This window comes from Entelurus aequoreus, linkage group LG13 (assembly GCF_033978785.1).
Source record: "Entelurus aequoreus isolate RoL-2023_Sb linkage group LG13, RoL_Eaeq_v1.1, whole genome shotgun sequence".
Lineage (NCBI taxonomy): Eukaryota > Metazoa > Chordata > Actinopteri > Syngnathiformes > Syngnathidae > Entelurus > Entelurus aequoreus.
The window spans coordinates 67,249,886-67,270,762 of record NC_084743.1 but is presented as its reverse complement, the minus strand read 5'-3'; the positions used below and the strand labels follow the sequence as shown (position 1 = coordinate 67,270,762).

Genomic DNA, 20,877 nt, shown 5'->3' with positions numbered 1-20,877 from the left:
CTTTTCTCTGTCATCTTGGTTGTAGCATGCAAGGACGGCAGTGGAAGAAGTGCCAAAAGATGGAGCTAGCGGTTTTAATGACATTCAGACTTTACTTAAATCAATAACGGAGCAGCATCTCCTCATCCGTGGCTCACTAGTGCAATAACAACGCCGGAAATGTGTCCCGTGAAAGACCGTCCGACCAGAACTCTCTAAAGACTATAGTTCCTTGGGTGAATAATGAAAACTCACTACACCGGTAAGTTTTAGCGCTTTCATGGCGTGTTTACTGACAGATATAAGTAAGAACTTTACTGTATATTAGAAATGGCAACAGCAGAGGATAAATGTCCCATAACAAGAAAACATTGACTCATGATGCACTGAAGATTTGGCCACCATAAAAAAGCTTTGATCACTGAAACAGCACAGCTGCAACAGGATGTTGTGATGACGTAAGCAATACGCTCTGGAGCAGAGGCTGCATGGTTGGGATGTGGACGTACTTTATAACATCCGAGATATACCAAGATATAGCCGCGATATATACAGGGATGTGCAAAATGTGCAAATATTAGGAGGACAGTCGGGTCTTTTAAGGAGAGTAAAAATGCAGCTGGAACAGCAGCGCGAAGCTGTTAGTCACCAACATTGAACGACAGAAGTCGAGTCTCTAAACACGAGTGCAGTCTCCAATAGCACCAGAATTTTTTTTTTCGATTTGTTGTTTGTAAAGTTTATAAAGAAAAAGTCACTAAAAGGATTGGAGAAAACTGTAAAAACTTGAAAAATGCATTGTAGAATGACTACATTGCTCGAAAGGTACATTGTACTAAAAGCAGGAACAGCGCAAAATGATGTAAGAAAAAATATACGTCAACACTAAATATTAATAACACAGATTTGTTTTTAAATGTGTGTATACCATTTTTTAAGCCTTTTGAAAGAACATATAGGAATCAATGTTGATTATGTAAATTATATGATGACGTCATATTGACCACACTACCACTGCCACTGTTATAATAGCAATCTGGGGCAAACCCTGTATTATGGATGTCCCGATCAACATTTTTTGCCTTTGATCCCAATACGATTTCGAGTCCCGTTCCAATTAATGCTTCCGGCCTGTCAATCATTCTGAGTATTTTAACCAATCGGATTGCGAGGAATTCACAATGCCCTCCTACTACAACCAAGTCGCCATATTGTCCCTCAAACAATCAGGCTTGAGGATTGAGACAGACATGTAATTTTGTAGAATTGCCATTCATTTCAGGAAAAAATTGTTTCTAGGTGTGACATACAATATCTGGAGAGGGAAATGAGCAAAACTTTCCATTTCCAAAACTGAAGGCAAACTAAGAGAATTGTATTTTGTTCATTTTCAATTGAACGTCAAGGACATCGAAAGTTTGTTCGAAAGTTGTCTCAGTAATTGAAGGAAAATGTATATCCAGTAAATTCCATAGTTACAGCATTATGTCCATGAATACAAAGAATTAGACAATTAATTTCTTCTAGTAGTTGTTTTGATTGCTAACAACTCGTATGTGTGTTGCTACAGTCCTGGAGAAAAAACAAATAGTTTTTTTCATTAAAGGTAAACAAAAAGTGGTTTAGTAGCAATAATAGCATTAGGAATTGTAAATTTTTTCCTGCTGTATTTGAATGTGTAGTCTATGTGATTTTCCTGCATTGAACGCCAGCCTTTTGCATCGACATGCACATTGCAATTTCCGCATTCCGAAACACAAATTTCGTGAACCAATGTTACCCTCTGAAGTGATCGCTGCGAAAAGCGCTTCAGCTTCGGGAAGGAAAGATATGCTAATTTTGTCTGAAATCTCGTTTCAAGAGCACAGCTTTTGAGTAATATGTGAACGATACATAAGCCTAATGCCAACTGACTTCGTGGCGAGAGGCGGGTACAGCCTGGACTGGTCCCCAGGGCACAAACAAGCTTTCATGCTTGCAGAATCAAATGCCTTTCACTGTGGAGTCTCTCCATGTTGTTTTGTCTTTGTCTGTGTGGCTTTAGAACAACATGAAGCACATGATCAAATTTCTGCTTTATAAGGCCAACAGGTCAAGCCTCCCCCTAGAACTTTGACGACGGCAGAAAATCGACACAGCTGCAACTGATATGAAAGGCAACCACCCCGCCTCCATTAAGTACTATTCAGCGTGTGTGTGCTTGTGCTCGCTATGTGTTCTCTACCTTGTGGGGTTGGGACAGGAATAAAAACTCCTCTAAAGATAATAACCACCCGTGAGATTGGTTAAGAAAAATGTTTATCCTGGGAATGTTACAGTCGGAGGTGAGGCCCAGACAGGCGGTCAATGGAGCCCACTCAGGCGCTAAACAACAAGGATATTATGCGCTTGTGTGTGTCCACCGCTAAGGGATACAGTCACGTGCCTTCTAGTGTAAACTCACACCTCCATGCTGACAAGGCTCACCTCAGACAGCTGCGCACGGTCAGCTCCGCTGATATATGAGGAAGATAACGTCCTATTAACGTCTCTAAATATCACTCGTGTGTTTTTGACCATGTGATTATAGCTTTAATCTACAACATTACACAATAAAGGCCTACATGACAATAGGAGAATGTTTCTTAGTGTTTTTGGAGTGCAGCCAAGTTTATATCTACGAGTAATAACAGCCATAACAACCGGCAGGAGGCTGCATTAACCATCAGCCATTCCCTATGCATGCAGTCATTGGATGGTCTAAATGTAAACGCAGCAGTTTTCTTGTTTTGCACATAGCATACAGAAATCCAAAAAATTGAATACGAAAAACGACTATGTACCGTATTTTTCAGACTATAAGGCACACTTAAAATCCTTTTAAAACTCGACAGTGCGCCTTATAACCTGGTGCGCCTAATGTACGCAATCATTTTGCAGGGTTTCCCACACATTCATTTATTTGTGGCGGCCCGCCACGAAAGAATTACGTCCGCCACAAATAAATTTAAAAAAATAATTTAAAAATTAAAATAATAAAAAAAAAAAATAATTAAATTTATATATATATATATATATATATATATATATATATATATATATATATATATATATATATATATATAAAATATATATATATATATATATATTTTTTTTGTCCTCTCCAGCTTCTCAGGCAAATCATATAGTTGATGTAGATGCCCATATCGGCTGTTCAGATTTACTTTACAAAAGAGAAGTGTAGGATACTTCTCTTGTTGCCTTATTTGTATTTGACTTTATTAAATGTATTTATATTAGAAACACAACATGTGTATATAACAAAGGGTGCAAAGTCTGCAGGCAGTAGGAAACACATGGTTAAGTGTAGGGAGTAAAACTGATGGCAGTCTAAAGTTCAAGATTTTTGGAGCTCTTTGTTCAGTGGATCAGATGTTTGATGAAGCTCTGTGTCTATCTACCACCACTACTGTTTTCTGTTTATTTGTTACTGACTGTGGCAGGACACCTCTGCCTCTGTTTCACTTTATGTTGCTGGTAAATAATATGGTTGTAGTAGTAGGCTAAAGTTAAATTATTTAGTATGCACTAATTAAAGGGGCAGAGCTTTGAGACATTTTAGCTTTTATATTTTATAAGATATATTTTTTGTAAGAACCACAATTAATAAATATATTTCAGTGAATAACTTATTGTTCAAATCTGTATATAAATATGTACATAAAGTGTTGTAATTATATTGTAAAATGGATGGATGGATGGATGGATGTTTAAAACAAAACTGTTATTATTAATTAGTAAGTATACATTTTTTGAGCCTTTTTAGAGAAAATCAAATCATTGTAGTAAATTATGCAAATCACTCGATGATGTCATGGTGACCACGCCCATAGCCACGCCCCCACCGCCACAGGTATCTTGGCAGTTTATGGGAAACACTGATTTTGGTTGTGCTTACCGACCTCAAATCTATTTTATTTGGTACATGGTGAAATGATAAGTGTGACCAGTAGATGGCAGTCACACATAAGAGATACGTGTAGACCGCAATATGATGGCAGTCACACATAAGAGATACGTGTAGACTGCAATATGACTTAATTAAACAAGACCAAAATGTTATATGTTCCATGGAAAATATAGAATATTACACACGACGCTCAAAAATCTATCAAAATGTTTTAATACGTCTTTGGTAAGCTATGAAGCCGCATCGCTTGATGGATTGTACTGTGCTTCAACATACGAGTATTATTATGGTGTGTGTATAAGGTAAGACATATTATCTGGCGTTTTGTTTCGCAATATTATGCAAAAGGAATTTTTCTTACCGTCTGGTACCTGCTGAGCTGTATTTGGGATCTGCATAAGTCCTGAAAATTTGCGCGCGTTCGCCTTTGTAGTCCGTGATGAGACCATAGTAGATAAGCTTCTTTTTTTTGTCCAACTTCTTGTTATGGGACATTCATCCTCCGCTGTTGCCATTTCTAATATAAAGTAGTGTAAAGTTCTTACTTATATCTGTCAGTAAACTCGCCATAAAAGCGCTAAAACATACCGGCAAAAATGTTGCTAAAAATGTATAAATATGGTACTTATGCTAATAACATTTGGACATTACAGGGCCCCTCTCATGCTGACAATATTGGCACTTATTTCATAGTTCCTAAAAATGATGTCTACAGGTGAAATTACCCCCAAATAAGACACAGCAGTGATTTTAGGCTTGTTTTGTAAGAAGTTTCAGCACTTTCAGCTCCAAAACGTGGACGATCCCTGCATCAGACTACTGATATCCCATACAGAATTCTGGAGGCAACTTAATATTGCGTAGTATGTGTTTTGGTAGCATCTTCATCCCAAATCCTTTTCTTTTCACGCAGAATTTGCAGATTTAGCAAATATTGTTGCAAGTTGTAGCAATACAACTAATAAAGGGATCTGCCTGTATATATTTCCAAATTATGGGAATATGAGGAAAGAATGGACCTCTCTAGTCAAACTGACTTGGGAAAAATGGGACGGACCAAGTAAGAGGAGTGTAATTTGTGAAATCATTTTATTGATTCCGCCTTCGAAGAAGAACAGTTTTGGTCAGAATTTGGATGGGAAAAAAATTAAGACTTAAGTCAATTGCAATCCAAAAATCAAGAGCACCCTTAAGGCGAGAAAGAAGAGCAGACTCAGCGGTCAGAAACAAGATAAAAATGAGGGAGGTTAAGCCGGTAGTATTCTATTTTGCGTCCTCTTCTACTGATATGTTCCTCAAGATGCTTGAGGAATTGCTGAAAAACCTTGAGGAAACACAGGCTACGGTGTCTATGAGGAGATGGAAGGGCAGGGAAGTCCGTAAATGACGATTCTTTTATAATTATTTTTTGCTCATAATTTTAGCCATGTTAGTTTTTAAGTTATCATGGACCAAATGATCAAAATAATAGTTTGACATTATTTTATCCATACTGTCTATGCTGGGAAATGGGCTCCAGTCCTGCAGATGACGTCACACCAAGAGGGGGTGCCGTATCGAGTCTGGCAGAGGGGCATTCCAAGTACAGGTATTTATCTACCTATTACTCATGAACTAAATGATACTATGGGAAATTACTTCCAGATTAATTTTCAGTGGTAAAAAATAAATAAAAAAATGTGTCAGTGTAATTTCGGTATCTGGAATCTATGGGCCCTTTCAGCACATTGCAGTGAGTCAACAAAAATTAATTGTAGATTAAACATAGACAAAAACAATTATTTTGGCAACATGAATTGGCTGAAATTTTACCAAACTTACACATTTACTGATTCGTTCAAATGGCCTTGTTTTGATGTGTGACTATAAAAAGAAGTGTTTGATTTAGTGAGAAAGTACTAAAGTTCACTAGGAAGAAGGCCTTTTCATTTTGTTGTCGTTAAAGGCCACATGTTTCATTTAAGTGAAATGTCATACTTTTTTCCCCCACCCTTTAAGTTAAATAAAGCTGCATCATTTCTATTACTGAAAGCTGCCTACAGCTGCACTGAGGTCCAAATTTAATAGGAGGTGCAAATAAAATTAGGACGGGGCTGTTAATCATCCAGCAACCTTTTGAAGCCGTTTGTGTGCGGTGCTGCAAATCACTCAAGGACACTTACATATTTCCAGCCCAGCGTGGTCTTGCAGTTCTCACAGTAGATATCTGCTACGGCGTGGAGGCCTGTGAGCAGAACTCTCTCCTCTGCAGGACCACACCCTACATTCACCCTGAAAGAGCAAGAATGGGTACAGAGAAACATGAGACTTGAACATGCTTGATTTTCTGTACAACATGCTCAGAGTGAGTCACTGAATCCCACCTACTCACTCTCAGACCATACAGAACTGGCAAGCATTGACTCTAAGAGCCCCCCCCACAGGCATTCACTGGCTCAGTCTACTAAAAGAACTACGTACCAACAGAGAGAAACAATATGCAACAACACTGTATGGAAAATCCTCGTCTCCTGAGGGTAGCGTGCATGGGAAGCTTGTTTCCGACCAGCCAAATTGAAAACAGGTGGAGGGAACAAAGGACAAAAGATGGGACACTCACACTGAGTTGAACAGGTAGGCTCTGCCCTGGCTGCCCTGGAACGACTGCAGAGGCAAGAAGAAAGCAACATGACGAGGGCTGCAACACTTTTATATGAATGAAGGAGCAGTTTAGTTTAGGTCATTTATCTACAAATGTGCGCTCGGTGAGTGTTGTTTTTATTGCACGCGGACAAAGTGATTAATTCCTACTCTTGTAACTGTCTTAGAGTATAAGGAGAGTAACTGACAGACATATAACAGTCATCCTCGGTCTACTGTGTTTATTGTGTCTAATAAAAGCCTGTGAAAAAGTGAAGTTGGAACACATGAAGCACATCTGTTGACTCTACATTTTCCTCTTTCTTCTCTAAGTGTCCACAAAATGCAACCCAGGTGCCGCTGTGGCCTGCCCGTTACCTTGGATATGAGCTCGTCGTGGTTTGCCAGGTGGGCCCGGCAGTGGATGCAGCTGTAGGTCCGGTGGCAGCTCGGCAGGTAAGCCTGAAAAGTCTTGGAGCGCGTCATTCTGACCATGGGCGGAGTAGGCGGGCGGTGCAAAAAGGGACTGCCGGCCCAGGTCGGCTCACAAGGGAAGCACCGCAACACACAGGTGAGGGCCGTGATGGGCGGTGGGTCGGGAGGTAAACACCTGAGCACAGGCAGAAGTGAAAGAGCTCATGGTTCCGTGGTTGCATAACAGTCGCCTCCTTAGAGTGAGTTTGTAAACTCTGGAACTGTTGACGGAGCAGCCGAGGGCAGCTTAAAGCATTTGGCATTTTACTGAGGCTCTGGGATGTGTTTTTAACATTTAAAGGACAGTTTATGCAACACTGTTTCTAAAACTGACAACAAAACTTGTGTTGTTTTGATGCCGGAAAATTCAACACGGAAGAAGACGCACGTAAACAAAGGGTGTTCAAAGGGCGGCCCGGGGGCCATTTGCAGATTATTTTACGCGTGTTATTTTATGTAGAAAATTAAAAAATAGAGCAAAAACACATGGCGTAACCGGCAATCTTTTTTTCCAGCCTTTTAAAAAAATACATGCGTGCTTGCAATACAATGAGGCCCACCTTCCGCAACCCACCACCACAAATAGATTGTAGCAGGGAAGTATGGTCCGGGTAGGCAGGTAAGGCAGAGCCTCACTTGTTTTGATTAGAGTGCAGGAAGTAAATGTGTGGCGACTATAACATAGACCTGCTAAGCTCACCCAGAAATAAATCAACAAGAGACTTCTTGGATGTGGTATATAGTAGAGGGCTTTATCCATTGATCACCAAACCCAGTAGAATAACGACAAATTGTGCAACGTTAATTGATCACATCTTTATAAATGACATAAAAAATAATATAAAAAGTGGACTAGTAATTAATGATATAAGTGACCACTTACCTGTGTTTCTTACTTATGACTGTCCAATTGATAAAAAGAGGGAGGAAAAAACTCATAGATATGTAAGGAAAAGAACTGAAGAGGCAATAAATAGGTTTAGGAAGGACTTATTTGAAACAGACTGGAATGAGGTGTATGGGGGAGAAGCAAATGCTGCATATGAGGCTTTTCTTAATATATATTTATCATTGTATGAAAAGCATTGTCCGAATGTATGGAAACAAAGAGACAGCTACAATAAAAAGCCTTGGATTATAAAGGGACTACAGAATGCTTGTAAAAAGAAAAACAAACTTTATAGAGATTTCATAAAAGTAAAAACAAAGGATGCTGAAACAAAATATAAGGTTTACAAAAACAAATTGATAACAATAATGAGACAAGCAAAAAGAGAATATTATAATAATTTACTAGAAAAAAATAAAAACAATATCAAAGGAACTTGGAATATTCTGAACAAGGTAATAGGAAAAACATCTGGGCCTACAAACCCACCAAGCCATTTTATCAATGAGGATAATAAGATGATAACAAATATGAATGAAGTGGCAAACGGATTCAATTCTTTTTTTGTGAATGTTGGACCCAAATTGGCAGAGAGTATTGGAGAACATAAAGATATACAGAGTGGATGGAGAGGGGGAAGCAAAGTGCTACAGTCCATGCTTCTAGGAGATGTTAGTGAAAATGAAATTGTATCGGTGGTAACAAAACTGAAAAATAAGACATCAACAGACAGTGATGGTATAGACATGATAATTGTAAAAAAGACTATTGACTGTATCATCAAACCTCTTTGTTATATTTTTAATCTTTCTTTTCAAACAGGGACCTTTCCAAATAAAATGAAGGTAGCAAAGGTAATTCCACTCTTTAAAACGGGAGATAAACATAGATTCACTAATTACAGACCAGTGTCACTACTGTCACAATTTTCTAAAATAATTGAAAAAATATTTGTAAAAAAATTAGATAGTTTTATTGAAAAGAACATGCTGTTGAGTGAGAGCCAGTATGGATTCCGGACCAATAGATCCACTGCTTCAGCTGTAATGAATATAATTGAGGATATAGCAACAGCAACTGATAATAAGAAATACACTATAGGGGTATTTATCGATCTTAAAAAAGCATTTGATACTATAGATCATTCTATATTATTGTCCAAGTTGTATTCATTTGGTGTGAGAGGAGTAGTTTTAGACTGGCTAAGAAGTTATTTAGATAATAGACAAGAGTTTGTGGATTTTATGGGTAATACATCTGAACAAATGAGGATTGAATGTGGAATTCCACAAGGTTCGGTTTTGGGACCAAAATTGTTTATTTTATATATTAATGATATATGTGAGGTATCAAAGTTATTGAAATTTGTATTATTTGCGGACGACACCAACTTTTATAGTTCGGGACACGACTTAAAAGCATTATCAAAAATTATTGAACAGGAAATGATTAAACTTAAGAGATGGTTTGATGCCAATAAATTATCATTAAATGTAGAAAAAACAAAGTTCATGATTTTTTGTAAGAGGAAAAGGGAGGAAACGATCAAATTGTCAATAAATGGAATAGATATTGAAAGGGTTTCTGAACTTAGATTTTTAGGAGTGATACTGGATGACGGTCTGACATGGAAATCTCATATTGCACATCTGCGGAAAAAGATGTCTAAGAGTATTTTTATATTAAATAAGGTAAAATATGTGTTAGATTATAGGGCAATGCGTATATTGTATTGTGCACTTATATTGCCATATATCAACTACTGTGTGGAAGTGTGGGGGAACACATATAAGAGTAACATAAAGGCATTGTATCAACTACAGAAAAGAGCTATAAGGATTATTCATAAAGTAGATTACTTAGAACACACTAACATATTATTCATTAATTCAGGTTTATTGAAATTACAGGAGCTAGTAAAGTTACAGACATTATGTGTCATGTTTAAGGCTAAAAGCAAAACATTACCAGCAAATTTACAAAAAATGTTTGTCATCACTTCTGAGAATGAAGAGCATAGAAGAAAAGGTCATTTCCAACATCAGTATTCAAGGACAACTTTAAAACAAATGTGTATATCAGTGGTGGGGGTTAAACTATGGAATTCTCTTTATAATGAGATAAAAGATTGTAAAAATATATTCAAATTGAAAAAAATATATAAAGACAGAACAATAAAATCATATGGACAGCCATAAGTGTTTACATTTTGCTTTATATTTATTAATTTACTTGTTTTTTGCCTGGTTTTGTATCTGTTTTGTATCATCCTGTGAGGTGTACCTGTATATTACTTCTTTTGTATTTTTGTTCGGTTTGTACTTCATGAAGTTTTGCACTTGTGTTTTTTTTGTTTTGTTTTGTTTTGTTTTGTTTTCGTTATATTTGGATGTAATTGTTGGTTCACATAATTGTTGGATACAATTGCTATGATTAGAAAGGGGGTAGGATTAAATAAGCTCTGCTTCTTCCTACTCCTTTTCGGACGTGCTGCTGTAATGAAACAACTGGAAATATGTGATGCATTACATTGTATCGAATGCATGTTCGAAATAAACTGAAACTGAACTGAACTGAACTGAACTAAATATGAATATTTTTGTGTAATGTGCCATGACCTGAGTGCACCGAATGAATTATCAAAGAAACCAGACGAGGGAGTGTGGAGTATTCCTTTTCTCATTCAGTGAGTAAGCGAGTATTTCCTGTTTGCTTAAACGCGCTGCTGGCTAAGGGAGTGGCTATTTGTGTTTGTCAGCAATGTCTCCAATATAACATTTCTTGAAACAATTTTACACCATGACTTTATACAATGTAGAATCTACAGCCTGTGTAATGCATTTAATTTAAGTGTGACATCAATATTATTGCTAATAGGACTATAAATACAGAAAAATCATACTGAGAGGTGCTGTAGTACCCTCAGTCGCCACACACACTGAGTCAGTATAAATTTGGGTGGCGTACGTGAGCTAGCAGGCGCTTGTTCTACCATCCTTTTTCACATAGGAAGCCAGTAGCTTTTGTGTAAAAAATATAGTTTACACAAACAAAAACAATTTAATGAATATTAATGTTTTGCTGAATGAATGAATGTGACCACCAAGATGGAAGATTATATTTAAAAGCTGAAAAACATCTCCAAATTGAACTTTGTTTAGAAACTCTGTTAGTCTTCTGCAAAACTCTCGATCAGAGTAAATGCAGGTTTACAATTTGACATATGTACAATCACCCATGTAAACACAGACAACAGCAATTCAAATGGTTTTCAATGAAGGATGACACACGTACTGTGTTTCTTTACTCAGTAACATTGCCAACTGCTGGCCAAACGCATGTCTTAAAAATTATGCATACCCTACTCTAGGTTTTAAGATGAAAACATTGAGGAAATCCTGAAGGCTCAACTCACTTTCAGACCATCAGCTCCCACCAGAGTGGTGGAGCCAGATGGGATCACACAGGACTACTGAAACAGCTGCATTGGGGCGTTTGTCCTCAGTTGCAGGCACTCTTTGTCTTTACCCAACCGGACGCAGGCAGGCTGCAGCGCTAGCATGCATGGAAGTCTACAGTCCGAGGCTGTTGAGTTAATCTCCTTAACCTAACTCTACTGTGAGCCTCGTGCTGCACTCGCTCCATGATACCAAACAGACAGAGCCCTTCAAATACGTGTGTTGCTGCACATGGTTGACTTAGAAGATTAGTGAGCTGGCCTGGACTATTTCAGTGGATGGAAGTAAGTTCTGGCCACATGTCAAAAACTACACTGATAGCTCTGTTGAACTAAACAAGTGTTTTTGTGGCTATTAAATCTCAGCTGTAATATTTCCAAACTTACCATTCAGGCACCTGTTAGTTCACCCTTATGTTTTTTTTTTTACCAATGTATTTTTTTTAAATAACAAAAATAAATAGACCCACTCTTATAAAACCCAATTTTTTAAATATTGGTTTGTGCTGTAGCACTTTAAAATGTATTTAAATAAAAAGTGCATATCAAATAAAATCTATTATTATCATCTATTATTTCTGGCTGACGTGGCGTCCTACTCTGTTCGATGGTCCTCAAACGCACTGTAAAAACACCTCAGTCTCGTATTCCTCTGAGTATAGAACAATCACTCTGTTGTAAGAGAGCAGTGCTTGTAGGTTCAATGTGCACAATTAAATATCCTAGTTGCTCAGACAGCAATGCGTTTATATAATTTTAGATTGGGGTATGTTGTTTTTAACAAGGAAAAACATGAATAGCTCTTGTTTTCATGTTAGCATTTAAGCTAGCGAGCTGGCACCAGTCAGTCCGTGAGTTTTTAATGTGCAGTTATCAATCACGGTTTCCCATCACTTTAATTTAAAACAGTATTACTAACCGTTGGGGGTTTTACCTCGGTTATCAATAATACCATTTATTGTTACATCCATAATAGTAATGTATTGTAAGTGTAGTGAGGCTGAAATGTGAATGTAAATGAAGTAGGATATTTAAATTGAACTCCACTAAAGAGAGTAACAACATGCAGCACTATTTGCTTTCTTGTCTCCTTCCTGTCAGTCTTTAGGTAGCCATCTGAAAAAGCTATTAAATAGCTCGGAATGGAACAAGAGCTGTCATTCCAAGGAACACAAGAAGGATATTTTTACTGGTCTGCATTATGATTGTTTCTAATGAACAGTAAAAAGTAAAGCTTCCATTAATGATAGTAGTGTATGTAATAGTGGTAACTCGATTTTGGGATACGAGCTGTCTCTTGGCCTTATTGTTATGTTTGAGTTGAGAGCAAAAAATCGGGTTACCAGCCTCCTCACCACTAGTTGGTGTAGTAAATGTCACAGTGAACCCTATAAGCGCCAACCAATACATCTGGTGTCTCACTCGCTATATGGAATTTCAATTAATTTCAATTGGGATCATTGATTTGAGATATGATTTGGGTTACATTGCAAATTATTTGCCACTTGCTAAAATGTAAAATTGTATTTCTAGAAATGTCCCTAGTTTTAAGAGCTGTTTAGTTATTTTTAGCCATTGGCTTTACATCATAATCTTAATTTTAGCATGGATAATTATATGTTGTTTAATCTAGTTTAAAAATGTTAAAATTGAGAAAATAACTATTCAAATAAGATATTTTGGTTTCCTCCACGTAAAAAAAGTCTTGTTTAAAGATTCTGCAATTTCACGAGGATGCTTAACTTAAGTATTGCAAGATGAATAATGCTTGTTTTCAGAATGAAATAAATTTCTATCTTAAAAGTCCTGATAATTACTATGTTTACAATTTTTAATTCAGGATGTCTTATCAAGTAAAATTAATTAGCTGCATGGACAAATAATTTCTGTAGTTTTTAGTATTTTTTTTCCTAAAATCTAGTCTTTTTATCTTATATTTTGTCAGCTCTTTTTTGCATTGTACAAGCTCAAGTCAATATTTAAATACTACTAATTTTCATAGAAAAAAAACTAACCCAACGGTAACCATTGCATTTGTTAATATGAATATACAAAAGTGGTGTTCAGAATGCGTTTTCCCACTTTTTACTTAATTTCTCAGTGAATAATGCCTGAATAAACGTGTGAATATACTAGACATGTCTCGAACAACATTTTTGGCCTTGGATCCGATCCGATTTGAAGTCCCAATCCGATACTTTGACAATAGATTATAGAACTGAAATCATTTGGGTGTTGCCTTCAAAGCCCTCTTGTATCCAGAGACTTACTCCCTGACAAAAACCCTAAAAAAAAAAAATTAAATGAAAAATATTGATCTAATCACTTTGGCATTGTTTATATACTGATACCATACTAGTTTTCGACAGTATCGATCACTGCTACTTTATGCTCATGTGGTTTCAGAAGGTCTAAGGAAGAATATTGCTGAAGAGACGGACACCTGGGCAAGCTTAACCAGTGTCCTGACAACAATGTGACCTGACTTCTAAAAATACATGCTTACCAAAATGGTAGTGTAATTGATTCCCCTCTCAATGTCCCATCTGTGACTGACAGTTGAACAGTCATTGGTGGTATTCACCTTATGCCAAAAACAGTTTCCCGGAGACCTTAGATGCATCGAAAACATCTGTGTCCTACAGGTGGCAATAATGTCTCTCATCAAACTTTTTCACAACGAAAAAGCTACTCCATACTAAGGCTGAAACGACGCGTCGACGTAGTCGACGTCATCGGTTACGTAAATACGTCGACGCCGTTTTTGTGCGTCGACGCGTCGCATATTTACGTCACACTACCGTCATGGCGGAGCGCAAAGCAGACTGTGCGAGCGAGGGGGAAAACGCACGCCAAAAGTGGTCAAAAGTGTGGGAGTATTTCAATACACAGCCTAATAATGTTGTTGTATGCACACTGTGTCGAGCGGAAATGGCCTATCATAGCAGCACAACAGCTATGAACGAACATTTGAAAAGAAAACCATCAACTAGTCAATCGTCCGCGTTAGCATACGTTGTCATCATTACACAAAAACATGAATGTGTCATTTGTATCTGCTAGGGGTGTAACGGTACGTGTTTTGTATTGAACCGTTTCGGTACGGGGCTTTCGGTTCGGTACGGGGGTGTACCGAACGAGTTTCTAAGCTAAAGCTAACTTTAGCTGCTAAAGTCTTAACAAGTTGCTTTGCTCCTTCTGCCTCTGTCTCAGCACGCAGCATTGTCCCACCCACACAACCATCTGATTGGTACACACGAAGCATTATCAGCCAATCAGCAGTGTGTATTCAGAGCGCATGTAGTCAGCGCTTCAGCGTCTAGCAGATAGGTGTTTAGCAGGTGAGCATCAGGCAGCGGACTCTCCCCAAATGATAATAAACACCTCCCAGTCAACTACTAGTAACATCACTATGAGCCCGTTGACCTACTAGAAACTTAAACTGCAGCTCAGCTCGCTCGCAGTCCTGGTTTGAGGTGAAGGCTAATTACCTCTCAGTTCCAGCCACATCGACCCCTTCTGAGCGCCTATTTTCAGCTGCTGGGAATATTGTAAACAAGAAAAGAAGCAAAGCAAGTAGACATGCTAACCTTTCTTCTATTACAACTGTTAGACACTCACTGGAATGAGTAGAATTGGTTATTGTGTACTGTGTTGGACTGGATGTTTATTTTGCACATTTTAAAAGCAATACTTAATGTTTACAGTGCTCCAGAATATTTAGATTGGCACTTTTTTGTATTGGATGTTTATCTTTATTTTTGCACATTTTAGCAAATAAGCAATACTTTCACTTTTGTTGAAATGTTTACACTGTTGTTACACAATATTTCGTTTTGCACTTTTTTGTATTGGATGTTTATCTTTATTTTTGCACATTTTAAAGCAAAATAAGCAATACTTTTACTTTTGAAATGCTTATACTATTGCAGAATATTAAGATTTGCACTGGATGTTTACTTTTATATTTGCACATTAAAAAGCAAATAAGCTACTTTTAATTTTGTTAAACGTTAAAAGTTATAAATGTTTACATTGTTACAGAATATTTTGTCATGTTGTTGTCAATGTTGACTGAGTGGCCATACTTTTTTTTAATGTAAATAAAAGCCATGCCTTTTGAAAAAACTGGCCTACTTTTATTTTTTCATCTTCATTTTAAATAAAATAAAATAAAAAATAATCGGTAAAAGGAAAAATAATCTATAAATGAATCGAAAAAAATAATCTATAGATTAACCGATTAATCGAAAAAAATTATCTATAGATTAATCGATAGAAAAATAATCGTTAGCTGCAGCCTTACTCCATACAGAATTTGAGTTGCATGGCAACTTATTGGAGCCAAGCCATTTTGAAGAACGTCTGATCTCCTATAAAGACTTTTAGAGATGCGGCAATTTGATATTGGCTGATTTCCGTGAAAAAGTACGTAATAGCGATTTACGCCTTTCGATGCTGGTCACAAAAGCTGATACTTTATCTATTTTTGGTCCCTGAGCTGACAGATGTAGGTAGCTAACTGCAAACTGTGCATTACCATATACAGTGTGGAGCTAAGTTAATAGTATCCTCAAATAAACTACAATTCTTAAAGTCCCATTATCACTAAAGGACGATGCTAAACATGTTACACACAGAGTAGGAACAAGCAGAAGCAGAAAACAAGGCATACTAATCACTAAGCAAGCCACTAACCTTTAACTATTATATTGTACATTGTTAATATATTGTATATAATTATTATATATTGTAAATGTATGACATTTAATTATTAATAATATTAATACTGTCTACAAGGCTTCTTATTTGGCTACTGGCGTATGCAGTATTGCGTGATTCACGTTTTTGGATATTAGTGCACACAGCATATATAAATTTATAGGAAAAACTAAATAGGTGAGAACTGTAGCTGCCTGCTAAGTCAAACAATAAATAAATGTACATGCTTTGCAAACAGACATCAGTGTTTCCCCCAGAAAATTTGTTGGTTAAGGTGGTGACTCTCCAGGGGGAGGGGACCGGGGAAGGGGCTGGGTGGATGTAAGGATCGGTGTAACTCGGCCTGTCGCCATCACATCTCCACCTCGTCGCTGCCACCACAGCCTGGGGGGCAATAGACTACAGACTGCGGTGAAGTAGGCCGGCTTCGTCGCGTAAAGAAGCCGACAACTTTTGGTTGTGTTTTCCGCTCCATTTGCTGAACGCCGATATACGATATATATCTCAATATTTTTTCCGTAAAGTAAAAACAAAACAGTCCTAGTTACCTGAGATACTAAGTACGTCATTATTATGACTTACTAATTTACTAAGTCAAAATAATGACAAAATAATGGCTTACTAAGTCAAAATAATGACTTACAAAGTCAAATTAATGACTTACTGTAAGTCAGCGTTTGCAATAAGCGTTTGAAAAAAGAGTTAAAAGTGGGGCCACATGCTGACATATGTTCAACTCATCATGCTTAATTTGTTACAGCATTTCAACATGTGATAGCAGGGATCCTGCCATTCAAAACTAAGCTGCTACATTACTAATGATTAATGTAACTATAGCTGAAAAAATAGTACATCAGCAATAGGAGAGACTATTCCTGCCTGAACACCATGGAGTTCATGTAGGCTTTATGATGCAGTTACATTATTATGTAAACTATCAGAGACAGCTTTAGGAAACTCTTCATTTAACATACGGTCGTTTTTTGCTGCTTCAACACAGCTCAATCAACACAGAAAAAGGTAACGTGAAATAACTTTGTTGTTAACTGTAGGTCAATAATGCTTGTCTTTCTCTCAGACAGACAGGGCTTTGCTGTCCATAACACACGCACGCACGCACACACACACACACCGCACAGTGAGCTAACGTTACGCTAAAAGCTAATTAGCCTTCACCTCAAGGACTGCGGGGGAGCTGAGCTGCCGCTTATGTTTTTAGGACGTCAACTGCCTCATAGTGATGTTACTAGTAGTTGACTTGGAAGTGTTTATTATAATTTGGGGAGAGTCCGCTGCATTATGCTCACCTGCTAAACACCTTTCTGCTCAACCCACCGTCTCTCGTCTCTGCCTGCCTGAGCACTGACTCCATGCGCTCTGAATACGCACTGCTGATTGGCTGTTACATGCGCTCTGAATACGCACTGCTGATTGGCTGTTACTACTCTGCGTGTAACCAATCAGATTGTTCTGTGGGTGGGACAATGCTGGGTGCTGCAGAGACGTACTGACAGAGGCAGAGGTAGTACGAAGCGTAGCAGCTTGTTAAGAATTTAGTTTAGGCGGTGGCTCTTTGTTGTTAAGGCGGCCGCCTTAACAACAAAGCGTGGCGGGAAACCCTGGACATACTTAATTTAATTTTCTTGCCTTCTAAAAGCACAAAATGTTCAGACACTTTGGCACCAGTCGCCATAAACTTGCGGCTGTGTCGTCTATCTATTTTCCTGAGGGAACCCTCCTGAAGGAATCAATAAAGTACTATCTACTATCTATCTGCACATTCATATCTATGGCTGAAAGTGTTCCCAGGCCGGCGTCCGCACTGTATGTATATTATTGGTTCTCCTGACATATTAATATACTTGAAATTTCCTCTTCTTAGCTGGTTACTTTCTGCTGTAACACAGTTCCTATTAGCCTCCTGTTGAAATGTACAAAGCAATTATTATTTTCTTGTTCCACTACTTCACATTCAAGCTAGCTTAGTGTCATGGCTAGCATAGCTTGTTCTTTCCTCCTGAAATCCTGATTAAAACACCCCGACTAAATTCTTCAGTTTGTGGGAGTCAACATTCAATATTTGATTTCATTATTTTAATTAAAAATAACTGCACTTTTTATTAATGCACTACAGGTATTTTGGATTTATGATAATTTATTGTCTGTTTGTACCCAATTACAGCAAATTGGAGTGTACTACTTGGCTGCAACCAGCACAGGTGCTATGGATTTAGTCTAGTTTGCGGCATTAGTAACCATCAATACTGTAAAAAAAACACATTAATTATAAAATAACAATAAATATCAAATTTTGCCCATGTTTGAGCCCCTATTGTCAGAAAGGTCCAGGTTAAGTCTGCTCTAAGTACTTGAGCTTCATTCAATATTATTTACGTTTCTTTTAAGATCATTTTGCTCACCTGGCCTAGAATGACTACATTTTAGGTCACAGTTGTAATCGGACAAAAACACAGGATGGTGGTGTAACATTATGAATTAATATCATTATTGTATTGTTTCCTTTAAGTGACATACAACATTTATATAAAGTCAATAGTGCAGAATAACTAAACAAAAGCAAAAACTACCATTGGCTTTTATTTCCTGAGTTTGTAAACATTAACAAAAGCGACAAAAACATGTTTTTATAATAAAGAATATCGATCTAATTACTGTAGCATCGACCATATATTGATACTATACTTGGTATCATTACTGTTGATATTTCCTTTGATACGCCCACCTTTTTGTATCCTCCAATGGTGTGTTTAGCTATCTCTTGTCAACTATAGTCCTCCAGTGATAGAAATACGTGTAAGAAACACATTTTATTTGCTGCAAAGGAGGTGAGGATTATTGATTTACAGGATGCTACGTTGCATTGAGGACGCTACATTTGGTTCGCTCGTTCCTGTCAAAAAGCCAGACATAGCTAGAATGTGCCATCAACATGCAATATCACGATATGATAGTATCAAAAGCTCTATCGTCGGCCAAATTTATATCATTTATATCGTGTATTGTCTATATCGGGCAACCCTAATGCAAAGTAGTCCATGTATAGCTTGTATAACGGTGCAAAACTGTACTATGCCCCTGGAATATGTCAACACAAATGAAGCATAACCTGAAATCCAACCTATAGTCAAAACAATGCACCGGTTAGTACTGGGCGATAAAACAATTTTAATATATACCGTAATTTCCGGACTATAAGCCGCTACTTTTTCCCCTCGTTCTGGTTCCTGCGGCTTATACAAGGGTGCGGCTTATTTACGGCCTGTTCTTCTCCGACACAGACAAAGAGGATTTCGGTGGTTTTAGTATGCAGGAGGAAGACGATGACACAATGATTAAAGACTGACTTTTCATATACCGGTAGGTTGGTTATTTTGATAACGCACAGGCAAGCACTTTGTATTACTTTGCACCGTTGTATTATTTGTACTCTGCACGAATGCTGTTCGCCATGTCAAAGATGTGAAAGTTTGATTGAATGATTGAAAGATTTATTGTTAATAAATGGGACGCTTTGCGTTCCCAAACAGTCATCTCTGTCCCGACAATCCCCTCCGTGGTAGCAGGAACCCCTATATACTACGGTGATTACACATCAAAACCCTGCGGCTTATAGTCGGGTGCGGCTTATATATGGAGCAATCTGTATTTTCCCCTAAATTTAGCTGGTGCGGCTTATAGTCAGGTGCGGCTTATAGTCCGGAAATTACGGTATCCCTAAAGACACGTAATCAATATAAAAAAAACGTGTTGGATATATTTTTTTCTTTGTCACAAGGAACAGGAAATGGCGAAGCAATGTTGGTTGCATGAACAAAGGCACTCGCTAACTGAGCAAAGCTGATAGTGACACGCTAACAGCCAATCAGGTAAAAGTATAAATTATGAAGTTTGGTTGTGCCGTCTTGTTGTCCCACGGTTGGTTCTTGGCATGGAGCGAGAAGAGAAACTAAAAATTATTGCTGCAGAGAGCAAATAAATTATCGATAAAACAGCAAAAGCCTCCTCAAGTTTCAGCAGTTTTGGGGATTTTTGTACAACGGACCGTAGTCAGACTAAGGCGCTCGTAATCAGTAATACCAAACCACCTTAGTTCTTCTCAGGTTTCTTGAAGTTTACATTTTCACATTTTGCACTATTTTTTTTACACTTCATTAAGCATTTCTTACATATTCCTTATTTCTGCACCTTCATTTTAAGAGGTTATTGTTAAATGGTGATAGTGATTTTCAAATTTTGTTTACTTTGATATTTTACTGTTTTCCATGGTTGTGTTAACATTTCCTTTCCTTTCTGTCTTGATACCTGACGGAATTATTATCAGAGGAAGGTTACATTTTAAATAAAAATGTTTACATTTCATATTTTTTCTATCCTTGTCTTTATTTTTGATATTTTTTATGACCTATCAATAATTATCGTTATCGACCAACATAAAACTCTTACTGTATATTGTGATACAGTTTTCAGCTATAGCACCTGTTATTCCTCATTTGCACTATTTTTATTTATTTCCATTACTCTGTTTTCAATTGCATGTCTGCACCAGAGAAAGAGCTGTTGTTTTTAATGGCAGTGCACAGTACATGCGTATAGTGACAAAAAAGGCATTCTATTTTATTCTAAACCGCTATCAACCAAAGTAAGATAACTTACAAGCAGTACACTGACTGACTACTTTACATTGTATCAAAGTGGAAATATTAGGGATGTAACGATTAATTGATATATCGATTTATATTCATACATTCAACCCCATCAATCTGTGCT

General features: G+C 37.4%; 1 protein-coding gene across 1 annotated transcript in view; it reads right to left on the bottom strand.

Moving 5' to 3' along the window:
• LOC133663646 (protein yippee-like 2) overlaps positions 1 to 20,877 on the bottom strand; it is a 36,130-nt gene that overhangs the window by 3,985 nt on the left and 11,268 nt on the right. The window contains exons 2-4 of the mRNA XM_062068277.1: positions 6,926 to 7,157; positions 6,528 to 6,571; positions 6,091 to 6,199 (exon numbers count right to left, since the gene is read on the bottom strand). Coding sequence (XP_061924261.1) covers positions 6,091 to 6,199; positions 6,528 to 6,571; positions 6,926 to 7,042 — 270 coding nt within the window. The 5' untranslated portion in view covers positions 7,043 to 7,157. The remainder of the gene's footprint in view (positions 1 to 6,090; positions 6,200 to 6,527; positions 6,572 to 6,925; positions 7,158 to 20,877) is intronic.